The sequence below is a fragment of the Acanthochromis polyacanthus genome, chromosome 13, assembly GCF_021347895.1.
Source record: "Acanthochromis polyacanthus isolate Apoly-LR-REF ecotype Palm Island chromosome 13, KAUST_Apoly_ChrSc, whole genome shotgun sequence".
In the NCBI taxonomy this organism is placed as follows: Eukaryota; Metazoa; Chordata; class Actinopteri; family Pomacentridae; genus Acanthochromis; species Acanthochromis polyacanthus.
In genome coordinates, this window is record NC_067125.1 from 34,814,706 (window position 1) to 34,830,216 (window position 15,511).

The 15,511-nt window shown below is 41.3% G+C and overlaps 1 protein-coding gene across 1 annotated transcript in view; it reads right to left on the reverse strand.

The window, feature by feature from the left end:
* The window catches only part of ift80 (intraflagellar transport 80 homolog (Chlamydomonas)), a 36,801-nt gene continuing 21,290 nt past the window's right edge, over nucleotides 1-15,511 (reverse strand). Inside the window, exons 9-20 of the mRNA XM_051958402.1 lie at nucleotides 11,917-12,096; nucleotides 10,357-10,475; nucleotides 9,670-9,744; nucleotides 8,986-9,149; nucleotides 8,837-8,901; nucleotides 6,897-7,032; nucleotides 6,648-6,795; nucleotides 4,532-4,703; nucleotides 1,947-2,036; nucleotides 1,601-1,773; nucleotides 1,289-1,412; nucleotides 1-633 (exon numbers count right to left, since the gene is read on the reverse strand). Of these exons, the coding sequence (XP_051814362.1) occupies nucleotides 523-633; nucleotides 1,289-1,412; nucleotides 1,601-1,773; nucleotides 1,947-2,036; nucleotides 4,532-4,703; nucleotides 6,648-6,795; nucleotides 6,897-7,032; nucleotides 8,837-8,901; nucleotides 8,986-9,149; nucleotides 9,670-9,744; nucleotides 10,357-10,475; nucleotides 11,917-12,096 (1,557 nt within the window). The 3' untranslated portion in view covers nucleotides 1-522. The remainder of the gene's footprint in view (nucleotides 634-1,288; nucleotides 1,413-1,600; nucleotides 1,774-1,946; nucleotides 2,037-4,531; nucleotides 4,704-6,647; nucleotides 6,796-6,896; nucleotides 7,033-8,836; nucleotides 8,902-8,985; nucleotides 9,150-9,669; nucleotides 9,745-10,356; nucleotides 10,476-11,916; nucleotides 12,097-15,511) is intronic.

Genomic DNA, 15,511 nt, shown 5'->3' on the forward strand with positions numbered 1-15,511 from the left:
TACAGTGTTTCCATGTGCTTTATTATCTGACATTCTCTGTAGTGTTTCCAGAAGGCAACGCTTTGAATGTATAAACTGTAAAAATATATTTCCATATAGAAACACAAAGTAAAACCTAACTGACATAAAACAAAGCGAACATTTGTGCATGACTAAGCATATAAATGGAACTTCGATAAATTGAAAAATATAGCAATAAACTTTGTACTTCACACACTAAAATCACTCACTACGACTGAAACGCCATATTTGTTGTTTGCTGAAAAATACAGATACTCATATCAAAAGCTGTATCTTCCACTCAGAGTAATAAACTGCCACGTCGAGTGCAATTGTTTTGTATGACACTGTATATATCACAAGTGTCTGTAGTGTAATGAGTTCTTCGTGACCTGCTAATCTTCTCATCTCCAAATGCTCCTGTTGTTTTTCTATGAAGCTCATGTACTCGTAACTTATGGTGGGCATTGTACCTCAAGTACAGCATATTTTTGCACCCAAGTAGAGCCGAACCACCTAAAATTAACGCCGTGAGGTCACACTGCTCCTCACAGAGACGTTCGCAGCTTTCTCTCTCTCTTTGGATAACTCCATCTCTATCTTCGCCTGGATTTTTCCCCAGTCCACCTCAACCTGGAAATGAGGCAGAAAGATGGGATGAGATTAGATAAGCTACACTATTTGGCTTTGGTATAGGGTTAATAATCAGTCCTGGGAAGCAGCACATGATCTAATAATGCTGGTTAGCGTCTGTAACTTTTGCTGTTGAGTAAAGCACTGTATTATATTACTGATGAGGAATGTGTTGTGAACAATTCAGTACCATTTTCATGTAACTTGTCCAACACTGTTATTGACATAAAGCAGCTGTAAGTCATTCACATAAAATGATAAAGTGACTATCACGCTGGCTGCCTTTAACGCATGGTGTGTTTTCAAGCTTTTCCTTCTGAACACAATGAGGCATTTTTTGTAGCAATAAGCACACTGTTGACACTCCTCCATCCATCTGTGTAATTAAATCATTCAGGCAGAGGACATCAGCAGCTGGAGATTTGCCTCCTTTTTCTGGTTTAATTCTTTTGATTGGTGGCAAACAGAAAAGCCAAAGCGACAGAGTGTTTATCCTCTAACCCGGCTTTCTTTCAACTGGAGGCACTCATAGTGTGTAAGCTAGTGCATAAAAAAAGTTCAAAACAATTAGAAATGGACACCACCCACAGCTAAAAATGTGTCTACTGTGATCAGCTCTTACAGTACAGCAGAGAGTGCAGCTGCCGTAACTTACCCCTTCAGAGTACTGCAAGAATCTCTTATTGGTCTCCTTCCTGCCAAATTTCTGCAGAAACTTCTGCCTATAGGCCAGAACTGTGTCCACATGGGTCTTGTGTTTGACTGCCAGCTCCAGTGCCCTGAACGCAAGATGATAAGAGACAGACAGGCATCCATCCTGTATGAACAAACATGCTTCACCTCAAACCTAATTTTAGACTCTGCCCTAAAAATAATCCTAATGTGGCTGAGAAAAACATCCTCCTAAACTACTCATGCTGTCCCTCCTCCGCCAGCTGTACCTTAGTACCAACAAACAGAATTATACCTCTCCCAGTTGAAAAGGTCAATGTTGATCTGAATGGCCTGGTAGATGAGACCAGCTTGCAACAAAGTGGCCTCGGCTTCCTGGACCTGACCGCTGAACATCAGCATGTGGGCTAAAGACGACTCTTTAGATGGCTGTTCCTTTATAAAGTTGATGTACTGCACCCTAGGTAACTGACAGAAGAGAAGGAGAGGACATGCAGAAACAAAAAGAGAGATTGTTAATGACATAGGTTTTCTCTTTATTGATGTATCACTGAAGTGTCAATGAATTCAGTTGTGGGTGTATTAGTCTGGGTCTAAAAATGGAGCATTCAACTAAATTAGTTATTAAAAAGTGCTCTTACTTCTCCAATGGCAGCATAGGCCATCTCTGCTGTGGTTAGCTCTCTGTTTGCCATCGCCATTCCAGCAAGACAAGCCCACAAGGATTGGTCCTAGGGATAAGGGAATCAGAGGCAGTGAGCACCTTCAAATACAATGACCTCACAGACAAATTTCTCATTTTCCATCTTGTTTTCTGTTTTTCCACACACTTTTACAGTCTATTATTCATTTATACATGCAACTTGCAAATATAATCCTGCAGCAAACAGAAATTAAAAAGGAGTCTCTCTTGACTGTTAATCCACTGTTAAGTTTAATTTCATGAACTTAAAAATGCACCTATGGCATGTGCAAAACTTTGTCTCAGAATTTCATTAACTCATCGAGTCTGTCAGGCAGGTCAAGAACTGCCATAGTGAGTTGTCATCTTTGATTTCACCATTTCCACACCTTGATAAAATCTTGAATTTTGCTGACTCTTCAAACCTTGTGGTAACAGTCAACTACCACTGGCTCCCCTAAGCAAATAACTGCTGATCTGAAAATGAAGCTAGCAGATGTCAACAAAGCAGCAGAAGGCTATAAAAAGATATCAGCTTGCAATTTCCATTGTCCACAATGCCAGTAATGCAAATGGAACTGTGGAAGTAACGATGAGATCTGGAAGATTAAAAGAATTTGCAGATAAAACTTCACATTTGCCGGACAGAAAAGCACAGAAAAGCCCCCACATGACTACATTGGAGCAGCAGGAAGGTTTAGATGCACTGTTCCACTGTGCAGCTTTGTTGCACAAACAGGGTCTACACGAAAGTCAGTAAATGAAACTTGACCTGCAACCTCATGACAAAGTGCATCTAGGCAAAGCAGTAGGTTTGGTGAGAAACTGAGCTGCATTTGATGAAACGAACTGGGATGTGCAGGCAGTAGCAAAGGGAAGGATGGATTCCAAAAACTATCAGCAAAATCTGGATTCAGATGTCATGCAGCCAGTCAAGAATGACTGGAAGAAGTATAAAAATGAAAAGAGGCTGGCTTCTTAAAATCCACCATGAGCTGCTTAAAGAAATGGCAGCTGAGGTTTCTGAAAGATCCTCACAGCCCTCTGACTTGAACATATTTGTAAATCTGTTGGTCCTCGAAGTCATACTTTGCCCAAATGTTTGCATACAATTGTATATTGTTTACTATTTTTGAACGTGTGCTTCAATGTAAATCCCACTGTGACATCAAAGAATAGTTTAGTGAAAGACGGTCATGAAAGTGAAGTTAACAGTTAGGTTTAGCTGTCTATTGTTGTAGGGCTTATAATATTATCCCAACATATGCAACTTTTACTTACCATTGCTAAATATTTGATTTCAAATTCAAAGACAGAGTCAGCAAAGGCCAAAAATATACCAAAGGGATGGGTAATTCAAAGTCATTTCATGTGTGTTTGTATTAGCGGGTCCATTGATGGCGAAAACTGGTGTCTTTATAGTTCGTGCTACATCCTGCCATATTGCAGTCATGCTCCAGGCCAGTAAGAATACAATGCATGACACACACACAAAGACACAACTTAAAAATAGACAATTGTCGTACTCAACATCTATGTGTCACCAGTTTACTGAGTGCAGCTACATTAATTAAAATGAAGTCTTAACCACCAATTGGCTAACAGTTGAGCAAACGCCACTTCACAGTCACACTGTAACCCCCCCTTTAATCAGCATCAGACAAATGGCTCTAATCGGAAACCCCTCCTGTAAACAACAAATTACACTGACAGGCCCTGCCTGAGGTCATAAACTTGATACAACAACTTGACTATCAATCACAGTTTCAAGTGAAATCTTCCTTTGGGGAGCTTGTATCACACATTTACGTTATAAACTTCATCTGTTTTATGTTATGTTTGTGTTGTTTGTTCATAGCTCTAAATGTATCAATTCCTATCAGGTGAGAGTGTACTGACAATAACAAAGGAGATTCTGGGAAAAGCCACACTGCCACAATCTCTTACCAGAAGCAGGGAGGGAGGGGTCAAGGAAAAAGCTCTTAAAACCAGTACCTCCCTCCATTCTTTTAGTTCCACCCTCCTCTTGCAACGAGTTGTCTATTTCTTTAGGGTTGTGAATACTATATCACTGCCAAAGCAAAGACACAATTGTACACTGTGTTCAGAGTGCGTGACTATATATGTTTTGAGCGTCTCCACATGCATGTAGCAGACTATGTATTTATGAGTGAGGTCTATGGTGGCTTAATCCGGTAAACGGTGTCACCAGGCTAATTGAAGGCTAATTAAAGCCTGCTGGTCTGGTCCCATAAACCTGTCTGCTACCTTCTCATTTCAGAGTCTGTTCCGCTCTCTTCATACATAACATCCATGCATGCGTGTGACATACACCACAGGAGCCTGGATTGTGCTAGAGTCCCAGGCTGCAGGGTGTTTGACACTATTCTGAGGGTCATTATATAAATATAATTGCAAAGTAGGCAAAAATCACTGCTAAGAAGCAATGCACACTGTGATTTTTCTTGGGCATTTGGCATAAAGTAATATGTGGGTATACAAAAACAATTAACATATATTATCAAAGAAAGGCTGGTGTCTTACTTTGGCAAAGCGGCAGAGGCGTAGTGAGTCCTCCCACCGTGCAGAGGTGCTGTATTCGTGTAGGAGGGCAGGGTAGGGAAGTACGCTGCTGTACACCAGTGAACCGTCTCCTTGGCGTAATGTCACCTTTGTGCCAACGTAGTTCAGAATGTGGGGTGCACGGCTGAACTCACTGAGCACACACACACACACACACACACACACACACACACACACACACACACACACACACACACACACACACACACACACACACACAAATTGTGGTTAGTGTGAGTTTAAACAGTAGAGAATGGTGGAGCGAGGGTAAAACAAATACATACGACCACATCCTCAGCATGTCATAGAAAAGTCGGCGAGGAACTTGCCTATTTGCATGTTTTGACAGGGGCATGAAAACAGTGTAATTGTTTATGCAGGAAAAAATTATTGACTGCTTAATAACATGTATAGATTAGTGCAATAAGTTTTAACTAGGTAAAACATTGATTTAGTGAGTTAACATGTACAGGATGATGGATAATGCTAATTAAAAATGTAACTTAATGATCATGTCATTCTTTTAACAGTTTGCATATGTTTATGTGTGTTTACCAGAGTTATTTCTACAAGGAGTAAATTGTAGCAGCCCACCACATATACAAATCTCCTGAATTAATTCATATACTAGCAGTTAGACCCTCCAGAAAAACGCGATTATGCGATCGCATGAATTCCCGCATTAATCACCAAAATGCCGCTGATTATGCGGGGGGGGGGGGCAATTATTTCCCAAAAGGCCGCATAATCCCCGCAAAACAGCGCATAATTCCTGCAAGAATCTCACATTTCCACGAAAAAAAGAGAAATATGCGGGTCCCGCTTGATTTCACAATTTCCGCATAAAATGAAAAAACTATAACCAATATAAATGGAGTTGTGAGTGAGTTTTTATGTGACGCCCGGCCTGACGCCATCAGTTTGCACATTCACACACACACACACTCACACGAGAAGCACGAGCTGATGCGGAGCGCGGCGCCAGTGTTGCCAACTTAGCGACTTTCTCGCTAAATCTAGCAACTTTCCAAAGCGTCCTAGCGACTTTTTTTGTCAAAAGCGAATAGCCACAAATCTAGCGACCTTTTCTGCCATTTTGGAGACTGACAGGAAAACTCGGATCATTCTGCAGTTACTGTTTTCAACGAGCAGCAGGTGCTGCTGTGAGCTTCTCCCCCTCCCAAAGCACAGGCTGTCAGTCCAGTAACCCCGCAGCAGTCCCAGTGTCTGATTAGAGGACTCATCCCTCCGCGGCCAGACGGCAGGTGAATCGCGCATAGTTTTGCATATTTCACAACTATTCCCATACTTTGCAACTTTCCGCAATTTCCCGGCATAAAATGGCATAAAAACCCTGCATATTTATTCGCATAATCAAGGATTTTTGCCCGCGTTTTTCTGGAAGGTCTAAGCAGTGCTACTCTTGTAATTTGCACTGTTCTTGGTTCTGGCTGTCCAACCCTGCTACATTTAGAGAAGTGCAGCATTTGTTGATTTCTTAGTTTTTGCCACTTGGTATTTGGGATTTCCCCAAATTTGGATCCTTAAGCATCAAAATGGTAAAACAATGCATAGAGAGAAGCAAAAATAGAATAAATACACAGTACAAGCACAGATAAAAACAAATCTCTACAACCAAGTGTTCAGAGTAGTGCAGCAAACATGCAAAAGTAGTTTAGGATCGGCTGTATAGAGTTTAGTCACTCTGCCTTAGCACCTCCCGTGTTGGCTGAAGTGAGGACTTTTGGGGAGGAAGCATTGTACAGCCTGACAGCTGCTGGCAAAAACCAGTGCCTAAAGCACTATGTGTTGTACCTTGGGGAATGAGCTGAAAGGTGAAAAAAAGCTGCCTCTATCTCTTTTTAGCTCTTATTTAGCATATTTTACTGATACTTCTCCACTAGACACTAAAGCTATACTTTCATACTCCTTGTAGCATGTAACACTGGCCAGCTTTTAATTTTGTAGCCTGCTGCATTCATGAAAGCACTTTACTCATCACGCTGGTGAACAGTGCAAAGTTGCTTTAAACTAAAATGCCAGTATAAATGTGAAAGTAAAGGATTGTATAGATTACCTCCCATCCTTTATGTACAGTGTTTTTGGTAGTAGCTCTTTGTCAGTAAAGACAACACTTGGGTAGTACCACACTGTGAACTGGTTGTCTTGGATGCCACACAAGATGTTAGCAGCATCATTCCATGCCATACTGTGAACCATGCTACCTATGAGACAGAACACACACATAACTACAATGTTAGTTACACCGGTGCAAAGAGAGTGGCTACAATTCTTTGCCAAGTGAGTTCCCTGCTTCCTGTCTCACCGATTTTGCAGATTTTGGGGTCTCGTCCAAGATGACGCACAGAGGTCAAGTAGAGGTCACGGTTCTTGTCTATCAGGGCAATTTTCCTCTCAGTGGAGGGGCCGTACTGATCCAGAGCTACCTCCACCACTTCCAGCTACATATAAATGCAGACAAACAAGGAAAACGGTAAGAGGGGAACAGAGGAGTAAATGATGGAAGGAGGACAAAAGATCAGGAAAAGAAAGGCTGGGGGAGAGCAGTTTATACCGTGATCCAACAGCCTTTCTGCCAAGTGTGTGTATATGAGAGAGCGTCAGACAGAGTGGGTATATGTGTGTGTGAACCTGTGTGTGTTTTTGGCCGGAGCTTGCTGGCTTTGGTGCAGTGTCTTGGAGCTGTGGAGTACTGGCAGACAAAGCCATGCTGACAAACAGTAACTACTGCTACCTCTACTTCTTTTCCTTCTATTCTAATTCTTTCCTTCTTTTTGTCTCTTTACCACATAGTTTGATTCCAAAACCCTTCCCTCATTCTCTTCTTTTGTTTTTATTGCTTCTTTCCTTCTGGATATGTGTTGTTATTTTCAAGCACATACATTAATTCTAAAAATACATACTATTTATCAAGTATAGACATATTAATAAAAAATTGCCCATGCATTAATGACAGGAAGAGGTCCCAGGCAAAGAGTAAGCATCCTCATCAGGTGATTCATGCTGAGGACATGGAAAATAAAGAGCTGGGTCGAGCTAGCTCAAGTATCTCTGTACAATATTATAGGGGAAAATGTCTTAATATAGTCTTGTTGGGACATTTACTGCAACAAAACACGGTTGGACAAGCTACACAAAGCGATAGTAACAATTTACTGTCAGCATTTTCCAACAATTTGCATTCCTTTTTTAAAAGAAAAAGTCTTAAATAATGTCATGTCAATAGAGTCATCTTACTGTGCTTGTCTGGAATAGAGCTACATCTAAGAGCTATGCTGGCTCAAGAAAAAGCATAAGATAGCACTCAAATTCTTTTCATAAACTGATCCCACCAGCATTTAAATGCTGAAATCAATACATTTTATTGGATTCCACCTGATCAGTGGAATCGCTAGCAAATGTAAATTTGCAAATTTGCACTGTTGACTCAACAGCAAACTGTTGTGACAGTGCTGACATTTCAGGCAGTAGAGACACCACAAAGTCTAAAACAGAAGAACCTAATTGGCTAGGACACCCAAACCACATTATGGGGTCACTGTGTCACCGAGCTTCCAACAACACCTATTTTGCAAGGAGACACTGTGTCAGTGCTGTTCCTGTTGTTAGTTATCAGGAGCTCTTACGCTGACTTGGCTGTTTAATGATGCAGATTATGATGTTGTCAGTATTATTTTCACTTTTCTTTTTTTAAAAAAAGTATAAAATCTAATCATTTTTGCATTGTTGTTTTGGAATCTGACTTAAAAACACTTATTAAAACACTTCGCATCTAACTGTGCAAAATATTGTGTAATAAACATTTAACTAAATACATAATTTGGAACAATGAGTCATTGTCATAGATAACTGGACTGTGTGTAATAGTGAAATAGACCAAATGACTTTTCACTGTAACTCTGTGCTTCAAATGAAGAAATATTATATTAACACACATCTGGACATGAGAAAGCTTCTATTATGATATCATATTGTTATAAACACAAAAACCAACACATTCTGAACAGCTGCCATGACTAGAAGAAAGTTTCTCATCTTGTTCCAGATCTGCTGGCCATTCACACCCTAAAGTCTGTAAGACATTTTCTAAAATGTAAGGGCAAAGTGATCACAAGCAGCAGCAGATATCAACTGACTCAATGGCTTCTCACTTCTGGTTCAAATTAAAAGACAAACCAATGGGACTGGAGTCCTTCCATGTTGCGGAAATGCTTTTAGTCAAAACAAGGACTGAAGATCACCCACCTTGTGAGTTAAAGGCTTCCCGTCAGCAAGGGCTTTTCCAGTCAGAGCATCAAAGAGAAGGATGACTGGTAAAGGGAAATAGGAAAGAAAACATAGTTAAAGTACAGCCCATATGATGAGTATAAATTTAGCAGTGGAGGCCCAGTCACCTTTTTCATCACTCTTGTCTCGGATGGCGATGGTGTCATTACTAAGTGAGACACACTGGGCATTTAGGATGTCAGCTCTCATACCAGGAAACTTGGGGGAAGATATCAAACGACCCTCATAAGAAAATATATACAACCCTGCTCCATCCACTAACAGAAAATGTCTGGGAGGGAGACATAAGAGGACACAGTAGATTAGAGTGGAAGAGTACTGTATATAATAGAGATGAGGAGGAGAGCAAGTAGGAAAATGAAATAGGTAAAATGCAAAAGAATAAAGAGACAATAACAGTTAATTAACTGGCATAAGCAGGTATATTAAACATTTATTCCATATCAACACAGCATTAACTTACTCAGTGAGACTCATCGAAGTCAAAATGGCCAGTAATCTATTTACTTCTGTGCTGAGTGTCGGGGACACTGCACTGGAGTATTGCACAAGAGCTACTCATATTAATCTAATTTCCCCCAGTGGTTTCACTCTCAGCCTTATTGTATGACAGGGCTGGCTAAGCTAGAGTATAGCCCGCGTGTGTTTGTGTCAATGTGTGTGTGCATTTTTGGTTGGCTGCTGCCTGATGAGTGGCCAGTGCCGAGTAATGAAGCATTAGAGAAGCTGATAGACGATCCAACAGCCTGTTCTCTCTCTTGTTGCACTGCTCCTGGAATAGAAAGACTCACTTCTCTGCTTGCAGGATGAGGCTGACTGTTCCCTCCTTTAGGTCAAAGATGAGAGGAGTATTCCAGTTTCTTGAGCTGGCAAAAATAAACAGCACAACCACACACAGCAAAATTTGAGAAAACACAGACATTTAATAACTAAGTGCTACATCTGGCGTAACTGCTGACAAAACCATGGAAACAGGACCTAGAATGGAAAGGTAAGGAGTTATGAAAGACAACAAAATTAAAGAAATAATAATGACATGATAAGAGTAGGCGTTGCCCGTCTTCTTAATCCTGCTATGTCCATAAAGTCAAGTAAATACTCTTTAATATTAATACACAAAAACACAGAGGTCATCTTCTAAACACTAGTTTTATACGAATAAACACATTTTTGGCCATTAGGATGAATTTTTCTGTGTGTGTTTATGTTTTTCAGTTTTTGGGTGTTTTTTTGAAAGTTCATTTTGAACTGCTGCGAGTTCATTTTGTAGGTTTTTCTAGCTACATGGAATTGAGACTCATTATATTCCAGCCGCATCCAAAGACTATCCTCAGGGTTTTGTCGGTAGATGTAAAAAATGAGTCTGCTTTGCACAAACCCTGGAATTCTGAAATCATAAGATGAGAAAATTCAGACCAGTGCAAATAGGTGATGCAAGGATCAAAGGAGACAAGCAAAGGGAGAAACAGACTACTGACTTGTAGACATAGCACTGGAGGGAAGTGGCGACCACTAGGTGACCGTATGCCAGAGAGGCTTTGATGACTCGATCTCTAAACTCCAATACGTCCTCTGCATCGTTCAGCACATTCCTCACCTGTAAAAAAAAAAAAAAAAAAAAAAAAAAAGAGGAGAGGAGAGGAGAGGAGAGGAGAGGAGAGGAGAGGAGAGGAGAGGAGGGAAAAGATGAGTTCAGTGAATAAACAAGAGCAGGGATGACCTAACTTGACAGAAACTACTAAGCAGGCACAAACTTTATACTACTGAGCAAACAGCATTCAAACACGCAACCAACAAAGAGGCAGACACTGGCTTCATTAACAGAGAACTGAACACAGTCACATAAACATAGGAGTGTATTTATTTTTAATATACACAGGAAACAGTGTACAGTATGTCCAAGTATACGTAGGTCAACTGTGGTTAGAGAAAGCAGTTTTTACTGCTTTAAGTGTGTGCATGCAGTGGTTGGTAGTCATTTTTTCACCTGCATAGATAAATACTTCCCTCTAGCTCTCTCTGTGAATGAATGAATGAAAGGGTCTTTTCCAGCACCAGGTGAAAGGTGGGGTTATTTTTACAGCTTTACAAATCTTCCTCCTCTGCTCCTTCCAGCAAGCCAAATTTACATGCAACACAACCAGGAATAAAAAACATTTGACCGCAAGGTGGTAAATTTAGCTGGCTGATTCACAAACCACTGGCAGATGTGCAGTTTTAAAACGGACTGCGAGGAGGAGAGGGGGAGGAGGGAGACAGAAAAGCGCCTGCAAGGCTGAAAATAAATGGCTGATGACCCGACTTTGTTTGGTTTACAAAAACTGCACTTGGTAGCGATGTCCATGGCAAATGAGTGCACGTGTGCTGGCACACATGTGTGCGACCTTGTTTCTATAGGTGTGCGTGTATCCGTGTCTGAAAGTATACAAGTGTGTGTGTATATGTACACTTGGGTGTGTTAACCGCATGTAAACGCTACTTGTGGTTAGTGTGAGTTTAAACAGTAGAGAATGGTGGAGCGAGGGAGGCAGTTAGACAGGCTGGTCATTGTCATTGCAGGGCTGCACACTGGCACACTGGGAGGCTCCTACTATAATATACGGCCACAACTAGCCAAGGCCTGGGAAGCATTTTCTTTTCTACATAGAACATTCACTTATGTCTTTACAGTGTGCCTATGGCATTGCAGTAATTTTCAGTTCTGTTGTCACGCCAATATAACTGGGTTGTCTCTGTTAATGTAGCTTTAACATGTAATATAGCATACCTCTTATGACAGACAAGGAATCAAAATGGGCTTCCAGTTTGATTTTTTTGCATATACAGTAAGTGTAACTGCATAATTTCTTTAGGTTTCTTTTTAGTTTCTGTCCCTGATTTGGATCATGTCAGTTGCTTGTTTTGTTTAATCAAATAAACTAAAATTAGACACTGGTATGAATTCCAGGGTCTCTAAACAATACAAAAATTATTTTCTTTGAATCTGAAAGGGAAAGGAGTAGGAATATAAACATTGGTATGTGATCCTGTCTTTCTACCTGCATGGTTCTCCTCTTTGTAAGGGTGATCACAAAGTTCTTCCACTCCCAATGCTGCTCCACCACATGGGCAAAAATGACATGTCCATTGCCACAGGCTCCGGCCAACTGGGTACCGTCTGCGGACCATGCCAAGCTGAACACGCTGCCTGTGTTGGGTTTCTCCAATGCATAGGACCACTGAAGGGATGGGTGAGAGAAAGGAATGGGAGCAAGAGAGAGAGAACAATGTGGTTAATGGCTACAGATATTTATCTACAATTTTAAACAGTTACCTGTAGGGCAGTTTAAGAACCAGAGACAACGAGAAGAGAAATGGTGAGTCAAGAGCTGCGTGTGAGCGCTTATATGTGTGTATGTGCACATAATGTAAACTCTGCTAGAAAGACAGAGACCCAGTCAGTCAGTCATTGAGCTGTGATGAACTGTGAGACACTGAAGGAGCGCTTGGCCCGCCAAGTCTAGCACTTGCACTCATAAACATACACTCTGCTATCCTCATCTATTACATACATGGGGGGCAGGGAAGAAAAAGGAGGGTTTATATATGAGCCCCCAAACTGAAGCTAAAAACTAATTAACAAGAAGATTTAAATAAGACAAAGCCTAAGAAGGACAAGGAGGAAGATAGAGGAGTAAAGAGACGCCAGCAGACATAAAGTAATAGGAGGACTCTTCCTTTGTCCTCTGGGTTGTGCCAGCTTGCACTGACTGTAGTTAGTGATGGCAAAAGACATAGCTGAGAGATATGCAGCCCTTTACTGTCTCAGTTGTCTTAGACAGTAAAGCGCCTCTCTCATCTTTTCCCCCTCTGGATCCCTTTTCTGTAAGTAATCATCTTTTGTTGCTATCTTTTCAGTACTTATTCTTTCTCTCAACCTTTGTTTTTTCACTCTCATGTCCCTCAAGTGTGTCAAGTTAACAGCCAAGTCCATTACAGTATTTTTATTCGACATGATTCAATTGAGACTGGATATTCCTGCAGTTAAATATTTTCCATTTGATGATTTTCCAGTATAATCACTCATAAGGCCAAGCAGCAGCTGGATTAGCAGAATTAGGTACACTAATTAAGTTTGTATCACATTTAAATATCATTTGTTGTTGCCTGTTGTGCCTACCAGGAATCATTCTGCAATAACTAGCACTGAATTTCTTGTACAACAGCCCCTGTCAAACTTTCTCATCCTCCCCAGCTCTGCCTTACCTCCGCTCTTGCCTTGGACACAGGTGGCTGGCTGATCTGAAATCAAGTTTCTCAGCTGTGATCTTCCACACAAATGCATGCATTCACACTGTAAACTGCTTATGAAGGGAGAAAAGTGCTAATGGTAACCTAGCCCTGCCTGCTTGCCTGCAATGGAGAGACAAGTGTGGTGCAGCAGGCCAAGTGCTGCGGTGAACCTTGGAGCAAAGGCCTCAGTGTGTTCGCTGCCTCATACACATGCAGCTGCGGGATGTGAGGTGTATCGTTATTTCCTCTTCGCTGCCTCTGACAGGGCTAGAGGTAACAGTCGGCAGGCTACAGGTTACAGGCTGGTTGCTTTGATCTCCCTCCCTTCCTCCCTCCCTCTCCTGGACCTACAGTCTTCCTCATACACACTCCACTCAGCTGGTTTTGGTCAGCACCCTCCCAGCAGTTAATGTCATATCAGGATCCAAAATAGTTGTGAGAAAAAAAAAGAGCCTTTCCCATGTGGACAAGGAATAGTTTGTTACAGTTCATTTATTCTATTTAACAACCCCCCCCCCACCCACCCACCTCCGTTCTCCTTTATTCAGCTTCAAGCTTCCTTATATATAAATATCAAGAAGAATTAGCATTTCTTTATGTAAATATATTCTTTATATATATATTTTTTCTCTTTGCCCAGCTTGACTGGAGGTGTGCTTGCATCAGCTCCACAGTCAAGCAGCCTGGACCACCGTTTACAATAACAAGAGCGCTCATTTATTCTTCTGCTAACATCTTGAGATGGCCCGCTCCGTGTTAAAGCACCCTGGGGGAAAAGGAGAGGGGAGGGATGGAAGAGAAAGGGATGGATAGATGGAGGGTCAGAGATGCAGCTGAATGTATACACCAGACTGTAATGAAGCAGGACATATGATATCGGCCTGAGGAGCACTGCTGGATCCATGCTTACCTAATGCTTTTAACACATTGAGCCATTTGACTCTTTCTAGAGCCAGCGAGCGAGAATATGTGCGTGTGTGTGGACAGGGGGAGTTATCTTTGTGCGTGTGCAGCACTTCAGCACATATGTAGTTTGTGTATGTGTGTGTGAGAGAGAGAAAGCATATATTTAATTAGGAAACTTGTTAAGAAGTACAAATACAACAATAACTATTGCAGGATGGGAATAAAGGAAAGTAAGAGAACAAATAGTGTGCTAGTATAAAGGGAGAAATTAAGCGTGAGTTCACATTTCGCTCTCGTGAGTGTCCAGTGTCTGTTTTTTAAGCTGTGTGTACATGTGTGTAAAAGAGGTGAAAATCCTCTGGCTTGTCAGAGTTGTCAGCCAGTGTTTGACTATGGGACACAGGGGGAGATTTCTATTGCTCTCCTGAGACTGATGGACTGGGCCAGGAGGAACCAGGGACACAAAAACTATTTCCAGAGCAGCACTCAGACACAAGCTCTCTACATGTCTCTCTTTCATCTACCTCTCTTTCAGTTATTCCCTTTCTTTTTAACTGTGAAAAGTGTAGATACTCTGACATCTGCTTGCCTAACAAAAACCTTGTTAGGAAAACATCAGAAAGTTGCATGGCCACACCGAGGCAAGACAGAGAACAACCTAGAAAGTCAAGTCTTCTTCTGTATCCTCTGCGACAACAAAAAGCATACAACAGACACAGTCTAGATGCTTTGCTCAGTCTCAACCAGTTAAATCTCCAGTTTTTCATAGTTAACTCTTCATGTTCAAATGTTTTTTTGAGTGCTGTCAAACACAATTTGAAATTGCACTGAGACAACCATTTGTGTTGTCTCACATTATATACATATATAATTATGTCATAAATAGAGTAATCAGCAAACAATGAGAAATCAGAGTGCTTTGGCTTCATTACATTCCTGCTATGTAGTATCTGGCAGACATATGTTATCATTCTAGAAATGCTTCTTTTTTCACATTACAAAGCCAAACTGGTGTTTTCAGATATTAAAAAGGATGCGAGACTGAAAATAAAGAGGGGTGGGGGTGAGACATGACTATTACAAGGAGAAGAGAGATGGAGGAGACAGAGAAACGGGAAAGCAGCAGGGGGAGGTGAATCAGCCAGTGGCAGTAGATTTGGCAGCTGGTTTTATTGCAGCCCAGAGGGGTGGAACTCTACTGGATACTTGAGAATTCTACTGGACAAGACTGAAAAGGGATTTAAGATTAGTGCAAAAAGATATTATACAGCGAGAAGGAAAAAAAAACATGCAGACATGCACAAAGAGTTTATAAAGGCCAAAATGAAGATTTAGGAGCGGGATATGGAAGGTGAGCGATGGCCTTCATTTGGCTAGAGTCAACTCCGGTCACTGAACCCTGTCTGTCCATAATGGGCAGCTTTGTAGCCAGAGTGAAGGTGGCAGACATGACGT